At 39.4% G+C, this 21,455-nt stretch overlaps 1 protein-coding gene across 2 annotated transcripts in view; it reads left to right on the plus strand.

The window, feature by feature from the left end:
• The window catches only part of GPD2 (glycerol-3-phosphate dehydrogenase 2), a 142,170-nt gene that overhangs the window by 99,375 nt on the left and 21,340 nt on the right, over window positions 1-21,455 (plus strand). For both annotated transcript variants that reach the window (XM_059393993.1, XM_059393994.1), the window contains exons 7-9: window positions 7,957-8,121; window positions 8,947-9,091; window positions 16,330-16,523. In XM_059393993.1, coding sequence (XP_059249976.1) covers window positions 7,957-8,121; window positions 8,947-9,091; window positions 16,330-16,523 — 504 coding nt within the window. The remainder of the gene's footprint in view (window positions 1-7,956; window positions 8,122-8,946; window positions 9,092-16,329; window positions 16,524-21,455) is intronic.

The following is a 21,455-nucleotide window of genomic DNA, read 5'->3' on the forward strand; positions in this document are numbered from 1 at the left end:
CAGGTGTAACTGATGAATACTCAGAGCCTCCTGTTTATGGTTGAAATAGGGCTTTATTTTTGTTCAACTCGAGCTAAATTCCTAAGTATCTGAAAAGCAGAAAACTTACTCTTCATCAGATTCATTTAAAAGTTTTTTCAAGAAAGGAAAGTCCTGAGGGTATAGAAACTTTCCGTACTTAAATATGTCATGTTAAGGTGCCTCACAATGTTTCGCTTACAGGGGGCCAAAGACCACAGATCCACACTGATTGCTAATTATTCAGATTGTAAATAGCTCGTTCAAGAACTTAGGGTGAGACAAAAGAAACAGGAAGGAACAAAAGGCCCACGATAATGAAAAGGATATTGTGAAGAGAAAGGCTGGGTCGAATTATGATGCAGGTCACATCCTGTGCCTGTATTTAATTGTACCTTTGTATTTAATAATAAAAATGATTACATGCTCTGTGCTAACAGGTGTCCCTTCCTGAAGAATGGTAGTATGGATAAGTGACAGCAAATTATTCCAATTCATAAACTTCGAATATGATGCTTTTCTTTTGAGTTTCTCTAGTCTATACTAAAAGACATTTTTAGCAAAAATATGCATCAAACCAGGAAGAGTTTTAAACTTAATTCCTGATAAGTATGTATAAAACATAGGTGGATAAAGTACAAATGAAACAAAGTTACTTTACAGGCCCTATTTAATGAAATGGGGCTGTGCTAATGCCATGTCACATTTCTGGTAGTTTATGCTTCATATAAGCTTTGGATATAATTGCAAATTAGCAGTGATTAAACTTTATAGTTGGTGGTCTTGCTGTTAGGGCTAATTGCCTTCTCTGCGTTTTCTCTACTTCTTGCTAATCTGGGCTGCCTATCCTAACTGCCCTGTCTACAATATAACCACTGCCCCAGGGATTTGCTCTCCCTGGCCCCGGTTTTTCCCTCAATTGCCATCATTGCAATTTCATTGCAATTTCTAATTGTCTTATTAGTTGATTTTAGTTGTTTTTATCTGTCTTCCCATTAGAGAGTGGCTTCATAGAGCAAAGACTAGGGTAATCCAGTTCTTCCTATTCAGTGGAGCCCTAGGCCTACCATCATGCCTGGTTCCCAATCTGTACTCAGAATTTGTTAAAAGGATCTGCCACCTGCTGTCTTAATCATACGTCAGACCCTCACTTGCTTTAACATTATCACTGGCCTTCTCTTTTTCCTTGGTTTTTCGCCAAAGATTGTGTGATAGGAGACACCCCATTTCCATTGTGTGCTGGGTAGCTAGGTAGAGAGTCGAAGTTCCTTGGTTCAATGGAGACCGCAGCTACAGGGAGGGTAGAGTTGAGGGGTTGGCATCTGGTCCTAGACTCTCTTAGCCTTGAGCCCATTTCCCTCATTTGAGCAGTCTCTAACCTGAAATTATGTTCTAGAATCATGCACACATACTCATTTATTCACTCAACAAATTTTTGAATATCTACCAGGTAGCAGGTGCTATGGGTAGGTACTGGGAAAGTGAAATTGAGTAAGATGTACTCTGTTCTTTCAGGAACATATTATTAGAATCAAGGTTTCCTAGACCTGGAATGACATCTATTTAGGCATCTGTTGTAAACCTAGTTTCTAGCACAATTTCTGACACGTTAAAAGCATTTAGTACATATTCGCTTGATAAATGCATTAGTATTGAATGCAGGTATTCAGAAAATAGTTTGTGGTGTAATGTTTGCAGTGTCACAGACACAACAGAGTGGGGTGGGGAAGGCTATAGTGTCTGAGAGGCATCAGGGAAGGTTTCATGAAGGAAAGATGAAAAGTTGAGTAGTCTACCAGACAGGATAGGATGTCTCATGGAGTAGAGACACCATGAGGCAAAAGTCAGAGGTATGAAGAACAGAGTTTTATTTGAAGATGGCACTATGGTCAGCCTGGAGATTAAAGGTCAGTGTGAGGAGGTTATGGGCATCCAGACTGTCAGAATCACCAACGTCCTTATTCAGGTCTCCTGTGCTCTAAATAGCTCTGTGGCACAGATTAATCATCTCACCATTATTTATTTTATACCATTTCTCTAGGAAATTGAACTGTGTTCTAAATCATCATCTTAGAAGGCAGTCTTGAAGATAGAACCTATTTTTAAGTAAGGACTAGCTTTATTAGAAAGTTGGGAACACTGCCTGTGTAAGTTATCTATTGCCAAAATTCCACATAACAACCAACCATAAAACCCAAGGAACATTAAAATAATTAGGCTTCATTGCTCATGCATTGGAGTGGTCCTCTAGGTGGTTCTTGATATCTTGTCTGGGGTTAACCCTGGGATTCTTCTGGTTTCCCCTGAGCTTGCAGTCATGTTTGGAGGTGTTGACTGTCAGCTGATGCAGAATGGCCGTGGCTGGGATGAGTAGGGCAACTTGCCACATGCCTCTCATCGGCTTCTTGGAACCAGCAGGCTAACCTGGGTATGTCCTTTTGATGGCCTTGGCAGAGCATTCTTTTTAAAGTCACACGACTGATACTCCATTGGCCAAAACACTTTCATGTGGCTGAGTCCAGAGTCAGAGTGGGAGAGGACACTCAAGATTGATGGCAAACTGCCCAGTAACAGGGAGGTGGGAAGAACTGGGACACTTTGGGCTGTCTCCTGGATATAACCACAAAAGCCAATCACATCAAGATTTCGCTATAATTCTAGAGCTAATGGAAGACTATGATTTCCGATTTTGTTTTTATGATTTACTTTATAAAGCTTCTGTCTTTTGGTTTTTGTTAATGCCCGTTTTCTTTTCAGATATGCTTGGCCAAAGTGAGGGAAACCAGAAATGAGGAAATATGTTGAAATGAGATCTTGAAAGGGATAGATAGCTATTGAGGAGTAGCCATCACATGCATTGTAGGATTTCAGAGATGCCACCTAGCTCCTCTCCTTGCACAGGACACTGAAGCCCAGGGGCGTACCCCAACCCATGTGACCCAGGCCTGCCAAGACCAGAGCCATTCTCCACAGTATCTGGTAAGGTCCATCTTCCCTAAACTGTTCCCTGAGTCTCCCTGATCCCTGCCACTCCCCACACAAATCATCACTTTTCTAAATAATTTACTTTTGGAAATTTCACTATTGTCACAATTTACTATGAAGAGTATATTTTCATTTTGAGTCTTCCTTTTCAACTTTATTCATCATATGAACTTAAAACAGGTTTTGTAAAACCCTTACACACACACACACACACACACACACCTTTTGTACTCTGCTTCTACTTGCACTCTTGCCATCAGAAAGGGAAATTTTAAGTATAATGATTATATTAAATCAGCTCGAGTTTAGTAGGTTAGCCTTTGAATTATCTTTGCCAGACTGCTAAGGAGAAGCTGCCCAAGAGGTCACTGTGACACTGTCAGTCTGAGACAGTGAAGCCTGCCCTGTGGATTTTGCTGAAATGGGATTAGAGCTTTAGGGAAGTGTTCTTTCTTTGAAGCATCCTTCCCCCGACCCCACCTCACCCTACCTCAGCAGGAGTCCTGTGATTCCAAGAGACCCAGGCCAGGCAGTTTTTATTGATGCTGAAGTTATGGGCAAGTGTTATTTTAATTAAGAATGATTTTTTTTTTTTTTTTTTAATCTATGGTCTTTCTATACAGACTCCTGGGTCCATACTTACATCTGTGCCCTGTAAATGGCCATTTAAAAGTACGCTGTATGAAAAGAAGACTGTAGGTAGAATTTAAATCCGTTGTACGATTTTAGCTCTGAAGGACCAAGAAAATGCCAGGGAATATGTTATCGAGGGTTTTTTCATATTTACTCATTCTTCCCATCCTTTCCACATTCAGGGATTCTCTCTCCTTTTTTCAGTGGTTTTGCCTGTTAACTTAGTTTGCCAAACTTTGAAACCCTCTGAGGAGAGCAATACTGCTATGTCTCCAAAATATTTACATTTGAGGCCGATCTTTTAAATGGTGACATTCTGAAATATTTTTTTACGTAGCAAGTATCTCTCACTATCCTATACTGAGGGCCCATTGAGAATTAAGACGAAATCCTTCTCTGCCAGCACTGACCTTCATTCTATTGGGTAGGTTGACTTAATATTGTGCTTTTCTAAACAAGGGAAAACAGTTATAGTTCCACCTCTCATGTGCTTCCTCTCGTACGAGTTGTAAGTTCAATATGTGCACATATGTGAGATTTCAAGTGCAAAAGGAGAATAGAGTAGGAAACAGATTTTCACAGTCCCCGTCTGGGTCCTTGTGTAAGTGCCAATGTAAAGCTATGCTATTCACTGATCAGTGACTAGTATCATGTTGCCTGGCTCTCAGGAAACGGATTGGAAAATCCAAACTTAATAAGCAGATCAATTGGGCGGGTGGGGGGTGGTGAGTTGAAATTATTGTATCACATTCCAATGACATGCAGTGTTGTCAAAAACTTCTTTTCTCCAGACGTAAAATTACAGGAGGCACATAGATACCTTTCAAAATGTCAGTAAAGGGGGTTGGAGGGGAATTTAGTTAAGAATAGTGAAAATTTACCATTTCTCCTGGGAAGCATACACTGAGAGCATCTGGGTGTCTCAGGGTAAAGGGTGAATTTAAATTCGATACGGGAGGATGTCTATCATGAATCCGAGGAGGTAAATGAATTAAGCTGAATGTCTCCAAGGAAGGCGACTTTTGGGGTGGAGTGTGAGCTTCTGGGCCCAGAGGAAAGTCAGAATGCTTACTCCTCAATTTTTAAGAACTTACCCTAGCTGTGTCTGCATCGCCCCTGCAGAGAAAGGGGAAATAGGCTGAGTCTTGAGGGAATCATTCATAACCATTTCTCCCCCTGTCCCACTTGATTTAGCTTAAATATGAGGGTTAATTTGGGTTTACGTTCAGATTTTCCACCTTTCTGAGGTTTCCTGCTTCCCTCAAATTTCTTGCCACCAACTTACAGAAATGTTTTTAACATGAGACAAAACGTTTCATAGTTAGAGGTAAGACTGTAAAAACTTATGAATTTATATAAAATTGATATAAATCTCCAAGTCTGTAAATCTGAGACTACAAGTACCCCTGTTTATTTAATTCACTAAATGGAATTCAGCTAAACTTAACACGTACTGGATACCTGCCTGTGCCTGGTATTAGCAAGGAAAAACCCAAACAAAAGCTGAGCAAGAAAGGCTTCCTGCCTTTTCATGATTGGGATGAGGAGGTGGGAAATCATAAGGCGATGGTACTGGGCAGGTGAGTTCAGAGACCGATGTGTTCCCTGTATTTGTCTCAGTCATCATCAAGACTTCTTATTTTTTTAAGTTGATAGATATGTGGGTAAATATAATATCATAAAGCCTGTAAAAAAAAAAAAGGGAGATACAAAATATAATACTGGCTCTGAAGAAGGGAGGAAAACTTTGCCTCAGAGGGACTCAGGGAAGGCAGGAGTTCGAGGGGAGTTATTTGAACCAGATCTTGAGGGATGAATAGGAGTTGTCTCAGCTTCTAGAATAGTATTGCAGCCAGAGAAGTATTAGTGGGGACAAAGGCAAGAAGGTGTGAAATGGCAGGAATGTTGAGGGAGTTGCAAAAATTTGACAAGGCTAGATAGTGAGAGTTATGGCAGTGGGAGAATTGGGACAGGTGAGGATCGTAGTGTGAAGACCTTTGTTCGTTAAGTAAGTGACACGCAGGGCTGCCAGGAAGCAGGGTGGGCATGGAAAATGAATAGAAAATAAGGACCAAAGAAACTCCTTTCCTTCTCACACTTTTAACTGAGGTCGCTTTTGTTTACTTTAAAAAGTATCGGGATTTGGAGCTAATGGAGGGGGTATTAGTACAGAAGCAACAGAGCTTGATACAGTATAGCAGTGCTGTTCCATTGAGATTTTATATTTTGAAAAGGTTATAAAAGAGAGATTTTGGATTTTCAAAGATTCGAGTTTTATTACTAGATAAGTGTGTACTAGATATATTACTTTACAAAATAATCTGTTAGTTAACAAATGGGATTTCTGGGGTGCCTGGAGGCTCAGTGGGTTAAGTCTCTGCCTTCGGCCCAGGTCATGATCTTAGGGTCCTGGGATCGAGCCCCACATCGGGCTCTCTGCTCAGCTGGGAGCCTGCTTCCCCCTGCCTCTCTCTGCCCACTTGTAATCTCTGTCTGCCAAATAAATAAATAAAATCTTTAAAAAAGAAAAAAAATCAACAAATGGGATTTCTGCCTGGTTCCTCTGAACAGTGACTTCATACAGGATTTCAAATAGTTAACTTACACGTGGAGACTTGTCCTGTGTATAAATCAAGGCCACCTGGTGGAGTGTGAGTTTTCCTACCATAACAACGTGACTTGGATTTCTTGTGCCACCCATAGGGCGTTTCATGGTTATATACATAAATCTAGGAGAAGGATTGGACAGGATGGCTCTTCTCTTTGGTTTAGACGCGTAATCTCTGTAGTTTAGAGAGAAGATCTATAATGGAATTTTTATTTAGTTTCTTTGGTTTGTTTACATGTCTCTAACTTGACAGGACATCTTCCAATTTTAAATGAGCCCTCCGTTAATAGAATTTGGTTTCTTAGACTTAACTTTAAATATATCTGCTGACTATTTTAATGGCAACTTGAGGGTCATGCTGAGTTGAAATTGATCCAAATGCTGCCCGTCTTTTCTTCCCGCTTACCCTTCAGCTACGCCTGCTCTTGTTCATTTCTCCCCCTACTTCCATCCTATTAATTTCTGGATAAAATAACCCCTTATTCTGCATTCGAAGTTCGATATATGTTCTTCACTGCTAGAGGATTTAAAGTAGAGGGAAAGATTCTTGGCTGATCGTATTAGTTCAGCAGTTTGGGAATAAGACGTTTGTGGGGAGGGGTGGCAGAATCTTGGGTCATTGATTCTCTCTTTATAACTTTGCCCTTTTAGCTAGAGCAGATTACCTATGTAGAGCTTCTGGCCCTGCACAGACTGAATCACAAGGAAGAAACTTTACATAAACCATTTATACTAAATGTTTGGTATGCTGGCAACATAAATCAACAACAATATCCATTACAAATTCATCCCTTTATCAGTATTATCTTGATAGAACTGATCCCAGTGTGTGGGAATTTGAACCCTGATTCAATACATCTAGCCCTGGGTAATTAATTATTCAGGGCACAGAGAACCTGGCCCCTGCAATGTAGAGTAATTCTTCCTGGTCAGCGTGAACTCCACTGGCAATAATAAATAGAAAACGTCTCTCGTGATGCCAGTATTTTAAAGTGATTAATCATCTTCCTCCCCCCTCCCCCTTAGTTTTCTTTAACTGGGATTTTTCAGCAATAAATCTTTAACAATACAGGTAGGAATTGTTCTGTAATTAAATTTTTGCCCTGCTTAATTTCTTACCTTTTATGTGTGATTAAAAAAAAAAAAATGTTACATTTTCAGGAGCTCTGATCAAAGTCAAACCAAGAAAGATCCTTTTGTAGAATACTGAGAGACTGTCTATGGAAGATTAAGCTCTTGATTTTGAATATTAGATAGAGCACATACTCCTAGAGATTGTTAATCAACACCAGTTGGGGTGTCAGATATTCTGAGGGTTTGAATTGCTTCACTTGCGTGCATACGGTTGTCTGTCTTGGGATAAGTCTGACATATACATATGTTCCCAAACTGTGAGAATAATTACTTATTTCTTCATTTTCAGATAACCGATGTGAGCTCTTGGAGGAAAGGGATATATCTCTATCTATATATCTATATATTTTTTTTGCCCTTTTTGCGGGACACAAAGTGCACTTGGTGACGGGGTGGGTAAATGCCGGACCGAGAATGGCCACTAGTTTGAAACCATGCCCCACAGAGCCGACCAGCCATCACATATATTCTGGGTGACAGGGACCGACGTGACATATCTGCTGTGACCCACTTCTGTACCACCCGTCTGTGGCTCGAGGTGACTCCTGTCCCTCCTCTGATGCTTTCCCCTGCTGCAGGACAACACAACGACGCTCGGATGAACCTTGCCATTGCCCTCACTGCTGCCCGGTATGGGGCTGCCACAGCCAATTACATGGAGGTAGTGAGCTTGCTCAAGAAGACAGACCCCCACACGGGGCAGGAGCGAGTGAGCGGAGCGCGGTGCAAGGACGTGCTCTCAGGTGCGCCGGGGCTGGAGCAGGGTGGGCTTTCTGAGCGTCTTGCCTTGCCGGTGCAAGGACTGAATTATGATTTTTCTGTCACTTCTCTTTTATTTAAGCCACATTTCAGAGTCCTATTAATTATATTCCTTATTGTCAACGATGACCGGTTTAACGTGCAAATTTTCCCTTGTGGTACTTGGCAATTTTTCCCCTTTGTGTTAAATAATAATAATGATAATGATAATAATAAGGCCCACAAAATTCCCACAGCGACGAATGCATTCCCTTTGCTTTACAAAAACATGTTATTGATAACATTAAATAAATGTGCCAAGTTTCAAAGTAAGTGACACAGGAGGTGCATTTCTCCATCGTTAGAGTCAATCACTTTCACTTTGGTTAGATTTTCATCCTTGTCCTGATTCTAGGGCCACGGAGTCAGGGTTTCAAAATTACCTCATACCCTTGAACAGAAGAACCAGCACTGAGATATATGTCAGCTCATGTTAACGCTGTTTCCACATTTGAGTTTTAAGGAGAAAGCCGTTTAATCACTTATCCCACTTTCTTCATGTTTGGCCCACAGATGCTGGGCACTTGGCAAACTAGACAGGACTGAGGTAAAGAGGTGGTGTGCTCTTTCTTCAGCTTGGTCTTGTTTGGGTAAATTTCCTCGGATGCAAGGCTTTCTGCGGCTTTTCAGTAACTCCTCTGCTCATGTCACTTAGTGTGGTATACAATATACTTCGCCATAGGTCAAGTTTATAGGTGAATTAACAACCCAAAGCATCAGTGAGCAGAGAAACAAATGGGGCATGTGACCGATGCTGCTTTCTTTCACAGGGCAGGAATTTGATGTGAGAGCCAAATGTGTTATCAATGCTACGGGACCTTTCACAGACACCGTGCGTAAAATGGATGATAAGAACGCCACAGCGATCTGCCAGCCGAGCGCGGGTGTCCACATCGTGATGCCTGGTTATTACAGGTAGCTGAATGCCCTGGGCGCCTGTGGCCAGAGTGCGGGCTGCGGGAAATCGTCCGCATTTAGTCTCCCAGAACACTTTTCTTAACAAGAGATGGTCTAGCTTGCTGTTCAAAATGAGGAGAAATAAGTGAAAGAACTCTCCCCAAACACAAAATACAATCCAGACACGGGAATTTCTTAGCTCTTGCACTAAGACCCATTTCTTGGGATTAATGATTTGGGACCTGTTTTTGTGCTTCCTTCGCTGTACTCACCTTTAGAGATCGAGCGTTAGTATTTTTGAATTTTAAAGTATTAAAGGTGACTTTGGTAAAAAATTTCCACCAAGGGCATATTTTAATTAAAATATCAACAAATTAGTTTCGGAAAATGCTCAAATTTGCTTATGAAGAATCTGAAAATGAGGACCGCACAGATATGGGTATGTTTATTGCTTTTATAATGTCTATTTCGAAAAATATTACAGCAAGTAAAAATTGGATATAATTCCTAATCTGCATATTAACAGAGATAATTGCTAGAGGAGACATGAGTAAGGATAGAGATGGGACAAAAATAGCTATTGATTGAAAATCACTTAAGTTGAGTGATGGGCGCATTAAACTGTTCTGTGTTTACATATTTTGGAAAAATTTAATAAATTAAAAAAGAAACATTTAGGTGATTTTAGTTAAGAAATTAATAATGATTAGATCTAATGCACCTGTCAAGACTTCTGTGGAAAAAATTCATGTGACCATGCCAAGAGTATGGAACATGTGTGCTACTTTTATCTCCGTATGCAGTCAGTCTAGTAGGCAAACTAGCAATTTTGTATGGAGTAATAATCTATGCTCCAGCTATCCATTATGATACTCTTTGCTGTTGAGAAATGTTAGAAACTGCTTCCATGCCTAACCTTAATAGAATGGATGAGTAAATTATGTCATAGCTGCACAAAGGAATACTATGCAGCTATTAAAATGATAAGTAACTTTAATGTGTCAGGAAAACACTAATGATGTTAGAAAACACTAACAATGTTAAAGTGAAGGATACAAGGTTATATGTGTAGTACGATTTAAACTGTCTTGGTAGATAGAAATACTAAAGGGTATTCTAAAGGGTATTCTCTTTAGGTGATGTGATTATGGGTAACAGTTAAAGGTGCTGATTTCTAGGTAATGTGGTTAGGATGAGAGTTATCTCTTCCGTATTTTTGTAGCTTTCCATAAAGGTTATATAAATCCTTTAATATTTGATAAACTGGGGAGGTGCCTGGGTGGCTCAGTGGGTGAAAGCCTCTGCCTTTGGCTCAGGTCATGATCCCAGGGTCCTGGGATCGAACCTCGCATCAGGCTCTTTGCTTAGCAGGGAGCCTGCTTCCTCCTCTCTCTCTCTCTCTCTCTCTCTCTCTCTGCCTGCTTCTCTGCCTACTTGTGATCTCTGTCTGTCAAATAAATAAATAAATAAAATCTTTTAAAAAATATTTGATAAACTGGATGTACAGAATCTATATTTTGTTTAATATTCATGTTCTCCTGGAATGTCATCCTGCTATGTTCTGTGATACTGCTGCTTCATTATCAGTTTTTCAGTAACTAAATTGAGAGATACACCTAATTTGTACACTTCTACCTAGAAAAATATTATACTTCTATCCAAGAAAATATGGAACTCTATTTTTTATCCACCAACTTCCAAGATTTCTTTCTTATTTTCTAAATATCTATGTGTAATAAGTAGACCATTAATATATTTTCACTTAGGACTGAAGAAAGAAGGTGTTTTCAGGCTCAATACTAAAAATGTGTGCTGCAGTACTTTAAATAGAGTTTTAAAAACTGCGAGCCAGAGTTTAATTAAATGAGAAGGAGAGAAGTAAATATGTGGAAATATGCAAATGTTTCTTGTATATAGAAAATCTTCAACTATAGTTCCATTCATAATTATATGCATTTATTTTCTATTGGATTAAAATATGCAAGGACAGCTCGTTTGTAAGTTTTTCTGGAGGGGTTTGTTTCTTTAAAATATCTTTTAGACTATAGATATAATATCTGAACTATGGACACACACATTATCATATTTGTTTGGATCTTAGTCGATTCAATATAATCTCTTGGGTATTACGTTTCATGTTTTCTTCACTATTGCCCCATGATTATCAGAGGACTTATTATCCCCTATGTTAATTCTGCCACTTAATAATGACATCAGTTGGAACGGGCCAATTTATTTTGTAAACCTTACCCATCATTAAAATGGGCAGACAGAGGGTAAATTAAGGTGATACCTTGGTACAGAAGTATAGAACTTGCTGTTCATCACTTTACCTCTTGCTGACTGCGTGACCTTGGCAAGTTACTTCTTTCAGCTTCTGGCTATTTATCTCATGATAGTACCTAATTTGTATATATTTTGACAGCGATCCTTCAATTATTTTTTTAATTAACATATAATGTATTATTTGTTTCAGGGATATAGGTCTGTGAATCATCAGTCTTACACAATTCACAGCACTCACCATAGCACATACCCTCCCCAGGGTCCATCACCCAGCCTCCCCGCCCCCCGCCCCCAGTTCCAGCAACCCTCAGTTTGTTTCCTGACATTAAGAGTCTCTTATGGTTTGTTTCCCTCTCTGGTTTCATCTTGTTTCATTTTCAGTTCCTTCCCCTATGGTCCCCTGTCTTGTTTCTCTAACTCCTCATATCAGAGAGATTATATGATAATTGTCCTTCTCTGATTGATTATTTTATATCCATTTTATAGACTACTCTTCATGACATGTCTGGCACGTATAGTGACCAGTAAGTATTTTTGAATGTGTTAACTTGCCCAAATTGAGATTGTCGCTTTTTTTAAAGTCAAAGTTTAGTGTAACACGTCTAAGGGATATTTTTAATATAGAGAAGTTAAAATAGGAAAACCAAATATGATTCTTCGTTTTAGTGCTCAGATAGCCCCTATGTACAAAAGGGAATAAGTAAAAGTAATCACTGTGGAAAAATAGAAAGATACAAAATGAAGAGTGAGAGTCTCTCTTCTTTCTCATGTTCCCTACCTTTTCCCTCACTTCAGTTCTTCTCTGGTAATCCATAACATTTCCTGATGATTCCTTCTGTAAAATTGTGTGTTTATACTTGCACAACTGTCGTCTGTCCTTTTAAATATTTTATGTGAAAGAGGTCACACTACACATATAGTTCTGCACTTTACTTCATAACATGCTAATAACAGAGGAGGTCGGTGTTTTCAAAGAAATATAAATATGTATCACCTGGATGTAGTATTTTCAAATTGGAATGCCTTTCATAATCCCCCCAGATTTGTCATTAGCTTCAGGGTCCCTCTCCATGAATCATGAAAGTATTAGTGACAGTTGGGCCTGCTTCAGATGCAGTAAGGGATCTCATGCTACTTTGAGAGAAATGAAGGTCCCCACTTTTAGCACTTTGAACTCTAACCACTGTACATCCTGTCGGAAACCTTAGAGGAGTGGTTTGCAGCCTACCTCACATTTGAGGTCTGTTGCCCCTCCATTTGGGATTATGGCCTGGGTTAAGGATTTATTCCTTCTTTAGCACTGACCTTAAGGCATCCCAGAGGGATGGTTTTGCTTTCCATATCAACTCATTCTCTTGGGTGGGGTCAGACTGAAATGCCTCTCTGGGCTCATCCATTAGTCATACTCCATTAGAGCTCAAGGGTTTGACTAGGTCTTCAGGGTGGGGAGGGGGCGAGTCAGGCCTCCTGGGGCAGCCCTATAAACTGACTGGTGGGACCTAAGGCCTAACATTTCCACTAGCACCTGATCAGTTTAGAAATGCAGTAAGTTCAGTAGCCACTGATTTGTTGGGGGTAGGCTGGTAAAATACAGAGCAAGGACCATGTGTATGCTCTGTTGGGCTGTTTTGGGAGTATCATCGTGTTATTTATTAAGCTTGTAATGACCCTAATGTACACATGCACAGCAGCAACTTTCTTGTTTGCATTATTTTAATTTCAGGAAACCTAGCCAACAGAAATCATTTATTTTTAAAGGTACTCTTTAGCTGACACTAAGAACAAATCTGTAATTTTCATCAGAGTTGTGGCTAGATGCTCTTTCGAAAGCAGCAACAATGCAACAAGTGACTATCATACATGAAAAGAATAATCTCCTTCTACCTATGGATGCCTTTTACCTCTAACAGGAGGCCATTTTTTTTTTTTTTATTGCTGTGTGCATACTGATAGCTCTAACCCTGATTGCTAAGTAGTTAACAATAAATTGATTTCAGTTTAAATAAGGGTACTTCAGGAAGGCAGCGGTCTGCATGAGAAAAATGTTCATTATGTTTAATCCTAGACACGCACATAAATTAGCAGCAAGCTTTTCCTCCTGATGTCAAGTGAATCATACATATTGAAAAAAGACCTGTCTCCCTGGGCTGTACATACTTTCACTGTCGTTGATAGCCGCTTTCCAACTTCAGCGTGACCTTGCAGAATTAATCCTTCATAAGAAAACAAACTTCTTCCCAAAGGGAGAGTATGAATTAGGTAATTTAGAACTGATGAAAGGTATTTCCAAGTGGATTCTTAAAATTTTATACCATTCATTAGGCGCTTTGTCTTCCCTCTGTGCCTGTTAATTTAATGTTTGACACATATGTCTTTGCTTAAGCAGTTGATTCTCTACAGGTTCCAGTTACGTGTGTGTTGGTAACCATCACCTTCACCCTTTAAACCGCTTTTACTGCACTGAAAGGTTTTCGAGGATCCAGTAGTTGTGCTTTTCTAATAGCATTTCATGTCTAGGTCGATGACTATTACAATTTTATGTTAGTTTATCAGGTTTATTGGTTATTTAAGCACATTGTATGATATGTGGTCCATAAAATGATCATACATAAAATATACCAACATAGGGGCGCCTGGGTGGCTCAGTGGGTTAAAGCCTCTGCCTTCGGCTCAGGTCATGTATGATAGTCACTTGTTGCATTGTTGCTGCTTTCGAAAGAGCATCTAGCCACAACTCTGATGAAAATTACATGATCCCCAGAGTCCTGGGATCGAGCCCCGCATCAGGCTCTCTGCTCCTCGGGGAGCCTGCTTCCTCCTCTCTCTCTGCCTGCCTCTCTGCCTACTCGTGATCTCTGTCTGTCAAGTAAATAAATTAAAAAAAATATATATATGTGTATATATGTATATATACACACCAACATATAGTGGGCTCCTTAAACATTAGGATATGGAATTTCTCCTTTTTTTTCCCAACGTGGTACTGTTGATCACATTGAAAACTTGAACTCTGAATGAGTTAATTACCAGTCCCAAAGTGACTGATTTAATGTAAGGATATATTAATCCAGGATCAAATCAATTGCTTACAAAATACATAATTAACTAGTTTCTTTTAAGATTTTTAAGGGAGACTTAGGACAAACACAAAGCAAAAAAAAAAAAACATATAAAATATTCTCTCCTTGTAGTTTTCAACATACAAAAATGAAAGTAAATTATTTTCTTTAAGTAAGGGACTGAGTGAAGATGAGATCTTAGCTGAAAGCTTAAATGATTGACACTTTTCTGTGGTGCTTTCTGTATATGCTAAATAGAACTGTGGCCCACTCTCTTGGTGTCTCTCATGTGTGCTGTAGACAGTGTTTCTTTATACAAAGGATGTGTGGAAATGGCAGCATTTCATGGAACTGATAGGTCTTTGCAAAGAAAGACTCCTACTCCTTGTGGTTTTCATAAAGAAGGTGCGCTAGCTAAGCTGATTATACATTTCTTTTTTCTTTTTAAACAAGTTATTTTGTAGATCTTTATTTTTTAATTTTTTATACTTTTTTAAAGTAAGCTGTATGCCCAACGTGAGTTTTAAGTCATGACCCCAACATCAAGAATCATGTGTTCTACCAACTGGGCTGGCTGGGGCTCCTAGACTTCTTTTTCACGAAATAACTATTTTGGTTTGTTTTTAAACCATTGTTAGTCTCTCATCCTTACAAAAATGAATCAATAGGAGTTTAAAAAAAAAACACACTTTTTTTCAAAGGAATAATAAACATAAAAAGTTGACTGTTCGCCCTTTAAAATTTGTGGGTATGGGAGGGGCTTGTTGAAACTTACTTAAACCAAATGGAATTGTGTTTTTTATTTAAGAAATTTCATTAATGGAAGCTGAAGATACTGTTAAAATCGGCTTGCTATGAGAATTCAGTAACTAAGGCTTTGCAGGGACTCTGTAAGCACGAGACATCAAGATCCCTCCCACCCTTTATCAACTTCTCCAAATTTCTTTGAATGGTTAATGAATACATTAAAATAATAGATTCTACTGATCTACTGACACAATTTAACAGGGTTTGTTAATATGTATTTATAGTTGCCTGTTGTTTCAAGTATGTTTTATGCTTTGGTTTGAGAATATTAAGTACACATTTAGTGAAAATTACTAATATTTTGGAAGATTTTTATGTAATCTGTCCGAAGAGGCATCCTTGAACCTTGATTTAATAGCGTAATACTTTAGGCTCTTACTTCTTTTTAAAGACTGTCATTGCTAAGATATCCCTTTCCTTTTTGACCTTGTCCTGATACGTTCTTATTTAGGTAGTAGGATAAAATGAGCCCTTTTCTCATTGATGTACTTCTTGAGGTTTCTGTAGAATTGAAATAAAGTGAGAAACCTCATATTTGGTGAAGTGGTATAAGTCCATCTAGGTTACAAAAGAGTAAAGAACTTTTTGATTACATTTTAGTTTCTAGAAACTTAGACCCCTGGCTTTTCTCATGTACTTCTGAGACCTTATGCTGAAAGATGTGCCAAATGTCAAATGTCCCAGGAAAATACTTTTCTTAGACTTGAAAAAAGGTTGAAGAGCTCTCCTTAATTGACCATCATAAAAGGAATTAGAGACATTTATCCCACTGACATTATCTGATGTGAATGGTCCAAGGAATATAAAAAAACCAAACAATTGGAAGATGAAGTCCACTTTCTTAATTAACCTTGCATTGTTGAAATGGGGAAGGCTGGTTCTGCTGTGAATTTTATTATCACACTTGCTCCATTCTTTTTTGTTACCAAAATTATTTTTTTCCTTTAGGAATTTCTACAGTAGAGCATTGGCAGTAAAAGTAATAGTTCACGTGTTTCTTGTTTGCTTATATGACAATTAGTGAATAAAGTTGTTTTTACAATGCAGATATAGGACTAAACTAATACTAATTTCAGAAATGTATAACCCTTTTTTTTATATCAGCCCCGAGAGCATGGGACTTCTTGACCCAGCAACCAGTGATGGGCGCGTTATCTTCTTCTTACCCTGGCAAAAGATGACTATAGCTGGCACTACTGACACGCCAACTGATGTCACACACCATCCCATTCCTTCGGAAGAAGATATCAATTTCATTTTGAATGAAGTGCGGAACTACCTGAGTTGTGACGTCGAAGGTAACTGATGCATTCCTCTGAGTTTGTTTTCCTTCTTTTATACCTCCCAGCCCTGCCCAGCGAGTTCTCACTGGTAACTGCTGCACATCCGCAGTCTGACTCCTCTTTACACCAGGCCGGCTCTAACTCTTCTGTACTGACCACTTCTTCTGGAAGATTTAGGGGGCCCGAATTATAGCACAATGCGAAGAAGTTGCCTTTGATCCTCTGTACTCTCTGCCTTCACATGAAGAGAATCGTACAATCCCTTCCTGATAGTTTCTAAGGGCCTGTACATAAACCAATGGGAACTCTAACACTTGTGCCCTCTGAGGAGAAAATGAAATTTTGCATCACGATTTAATTTCTAGAGTTTAGGGAGATCTGATTCACAGATACAGGATATCCATAGGAAATAATTAACCAAAGAAACGAGAGGATGGACATCTATAACCGAAGAAGCTTAGTGAGCTTTACCATATGAAAAGTGGAGTGTTGGCAGTGGATTTAGCTAAGTAGGATAAGTATGCTTTTTCTAAATGGAAAAAGCCAAAGTTGATGTCTTTTTCCCTGCTCACCTGGGCGTACTGTACTTTTAGTTTGGATGTTATAGTATTTTCTCCACTGTGAATATATAAAGAATAGTTTTTACCTGACTAGTTCCAGAAGTTTTCCAACATTATCCTGTATTTCCTTCCTTGGTTCATAGCTTCACCACCTAGTCACTCAAGCTAGAAATGGCATGCCCGTCTTTGGTGATCCTTCTCCCTCCACATCTGGTCCGGTTCCTACCCATGCTCCCTCTGAGGTATCACGGAAATCCCCTCTCGTTTCATTGTTCTGGTCACACCAGCGTCAACTTCTCACTCAAGCAGTTACACGGGCCCTCTAACTGGCTTCCAGAGGTCAGGCCCCAGTGCCCCTGCAGGCTGACCCTTCCACTGGGACCCTCCTAAAATTCTCATCGTCACGTCCTTGCTCAAGAATATCCCTGGGATGTCGCCTCATTGACTTTGGGAGAAATTCTAAACTATCTCGCATGCGCCCTAAGGCCCGTCACGACTGGTCTTTACAGCTTCATACTCCGCCAACCCACCTTTATGCATTTTATAGTCTTGTTCTTTCCAAATCAGTTCATGTGTTTTAAACCTCACGCTTTGCTTAGGAGGAAGCTTTGCTCTGGGATGCCCGTTCTCCCAACTTCTCATCTTGCCAAAGTACTGTTTCTACTTCAGAAACCATCTATTCTTATCCTTTGTACTTCCATAGAACGTTGGTCAAGTGTATCACAACATTGTATTATAGGGAAGAGTCTAAGGTACACTCTTATTTGGAGTTCCTGGATGATAAGGGTTCTTTATTCAGCTTCCAAGCTTGTTGTCTGTCTGGGATGCTGCTCATCATTGTTTTGAGGGAAAATGAATTAGTAATTGGAGCTTTCAGGGTTTTTGATGCGGGTAGCAAAAATCCTTCTATATTAAGATAGAAATTTTAAGATTTTAGAAAAATAGTTTTCCTCTATTTATATCAGGAATCTTCTGTAATGTTGGCTTCAGTGGAGGACATGCAGAGACACAATTTTCTTCTTGATGTGACTCACTAAAATCTATGAATCCTTTTTCCCTAAAGGATTTTTTTGTCATCTTGTGATCACACATTTGCAAACAAACAAAACAAACTGCTTTAAAAAAATGGTTTCGGGGACTCTCCTAGTTTAATTGAACGATCCATATTGTATAGTTTTAGTTTCTTCTGATTTCAAGTAATGGATGTGGTTTTATTTTGTGCAAAGTCTTTTTGGGTACCTACATTCATGGCACAAATATATTAACCAAACGTAACTGAGATCTACGGGGCTAACGTTTATACGCTCACATGCACACACCCTCACAGAGAGTTATTTGGGAACTGGTCATGCCTTGTTTAATGTCCGCTGAAATTTCAGTACTCAAAATGCAGTGCAATTGTAGCTGGATACTCCCCCCCCCCCCTTTTGAAATCTAAGAGGAGTTTCATCTGGATATGATTGTATTTTAATGGATTGACTATTGTTAACGAACCCTGCTTCATTTCACATTTGCTTGAGTATGATATTTGTTAAAAGGGCGTTTCTATTGGGCCCTAAGAGCAAGCAGGAAGTTTAGATTGTTGGAGCAAGAAGTAAAATTAATTCAAGAGCAGAGAGTTCTATGTTGACAGTTTCCAAATTCTTAAAGTTCAAACGCAGTAAGATGAGAAATCTAACTGCTTATATGTGCTGAGAGGCTGCATGTGCTGGAAGCAGGTGTAGGTTCCAAGAGCCGCTGTGCCCATGTCGTAGGTGGGGACTTCCACCAGTGAAATGAGCCTTGGGCTGTAGCAGAGACAGAAGCCTGCGCCCCTTCCTCACTTTTATTCTGCCTGTGAATGCAGAGGGCTCTGAGCAATGCCTGCTGGGACTGGGGTGGTCTGGGAAAGTCTTGTCAATTCATATGCTTTTTGGTAATCAGGTGAATTGGTAAAACTGGCAAAAATGTTTTTTGTTTTGTTTTGTTTTAGTTTGTTTCTGTTTTTGGTTTTGCCAATTTTGATTTTTGGTAAAAGTGGCCAAAATTCATATCTAAACACTATAAATCAGGCCTATCTCCTAACATGGGTACTCTTGGGCTTAAGAATTCCCTGTAGAATGGGGCGCCTGGGTGGCTCAGTGGGATAAAGCCTTAGGCTCAGGTCATGATCTCAGGGTCCTGGGATCGAGCTCCGCATCAGGCTCTCTGCTCAGCAGGCAGTCTGCTTCCCCCTCTCTCTTGCCTGCCTCATCTGCTTACTTGTGATCTATCTCTCTCTCTGTTAAATAAATTAATAAAATCTTAAAAAAAAAAAAAAAAAGAATTCCCTGGGAGTAAATATCTGGGGTAAAAGCAGAGGTGACAGCTCTTCCATATACTTCACTTACTTCCTTGTGCCCACCATCTGTCACACCTGTGCCACTTATCAACTTGTTCTTTTTAAAAACTAGTAATTAATTAATAAATTAATAATCCCTTTTAGTTTGGTGAGGTGGTTTTTTTTTTTTTTTTTTTTTGCATTTGTATTTCTAGTTGATCAAAGGCCTCATATTTGAGGAGTTTCCCTCAGTCCTGGAAGACTGCAGTTTGCTACTGTGTGCTTTTATCTTAAGTGGAGATGTATAAATATGTATTTTTTTCAAGGAATTCTGGAGTAACTCGATCTTTCTTCCATTATGATGAAGAGTAGAGAGGAAGTCAGCTTCAGGTGCTACTCAGTTCCTTGACGGTAGGCTGGTGCCGCCCATCTTTGAGCCATCCCATTTGTCAGTAATGGCTAATACATGCTTTATTTTTTAAAAGTCGACCATTGCCGAACACGTTTTAGGCTAGACACTCTACAGAGCATACTGCCCATACCATCTGGTTCCTCATGACAACCTTCCCCGGTATATTTTGCTGTTCCCACTTTATAGACATGGAAACTGAGTCCCCATGACTGGGAGCCTCTGGCCCACAGTTTGTGTTGGAGCCAGGATGATGACAAGTCCATCTAGCCTCAGAGTACCACAGGGTTCTCTGACTGGTTGTTCCAGGTTTTATGATGTGATGTTATATCCACCAGGGAGTGGATTACGTCTCTCATTTCATTTCCTGGAAGCTGCTAAACACTTGCAGAATGTTAATAACCTTTGCTCTGGACTGGCTTTATTTGGATTTGAATGTTAAAGTAGAGGAGATTTCCTGTCTCATAACTAATCCCTCGGGCCAAGCAGTCTTCTCTGCAGATTGGAAAAAATCAAGTTTGTTTAGGTCCTAGAGCAGTAGTTTTGAAATGTTTTGCATTCACCAGGGTTGACATAATCATTTTAAAAGGATTTATTAAATGGATGAATAAGTAAAATTCTGACAACAGTTTCTGAACCTCCCCAAATGGCTATATCCTTAAGGAAGAAGGAAAAAAAAAAAGTGTCAAATCTTAACACTCCATGCTGTTCTCAGCAGCTGCCACACTTCTGCAGAACGCGTCGGAACAATTCTGAAAAGCATTTTGCCTGTTGGGAATAAGACCATGTCTTCTTTTACGATTTAGAAAGCTTTCCATTCACAGGCTGAATTTTCTAGATTACTTGTTTGTTCTTTTCTGAAATGGGTAATTGATAGTTGTGTGGTGTGTATCGGGTGAGGAAGAAAAATGATCTTTTGAAAAATGTATCATTAAGTCGGCCGGGGAGAGGTTAATCAGAAGGAGGCAGTGGTGAAACGAAGCTATGACTTGAAGGGATTGAGAGAGACAGGAGATTTGCCGAGGGCTTTATCCGTGTAGTTTTTCTGGAGTGTTTCTCCAGGCAGCGTCTTGAGTCGTACACAGGTTTTCACATATGCAATTAGTACTGTTTATAGATTGCCTGTTATTCAATTAACAACCGAGCTGGCCATATCGACTCGCTGCAGACCTGCCTTTTCCCTGCCAGAGAGTGTACCAGGGTTATCAACTTACACAGGCTTGGATGTCTTCCAGCTGTTTAATGATAGTGTCACACGCTCTGCTTTTTCTAGTTTCATTAGTTTATAAATGTAATATGGTATCTTATTTCTGTGATTAACACTTCATTTCAGCAGGTTAAACATGCTGGTAGAGAAGTATTGATTTCTGACACTATTTCCCCTGTGTTCGTTAAGATATTTTCACATGCTTTTTATTGATTTTCTGCAAGCGGCAAACATGAGAAAGAACACCCCAAAACGTATGGCTAAATAACCCACGTGAGGCAAAGCCGCGCATTTGGCTCTTAATTGTCACTTCCTGTGGGCTTCATTTTCTATTAATTTTTAAAACAAACACTTGTCTTGCCAAGGTGTTAAGAGTAGAAGTATTCATTATAATTTGAAACAATTACACAGTACTTAGTCTTGTCAACCAGCTGTGAAAAATGTCTATTGAACTTTATTATTTACATTTTAC

This window comes from Mustela nigripes, chromosome 3, assembly GCF_022355385.1.
Source record: "Mustela nigripes isolate SB6536 chromosome 3, MUSNIG.SB6536, whole genome shotgun sequence".
NCBI lineage: Eukaryota > Metazoa > Chordata > Mammalia > Carnivora > Mustelidae > Mustela > Mustela nigripes.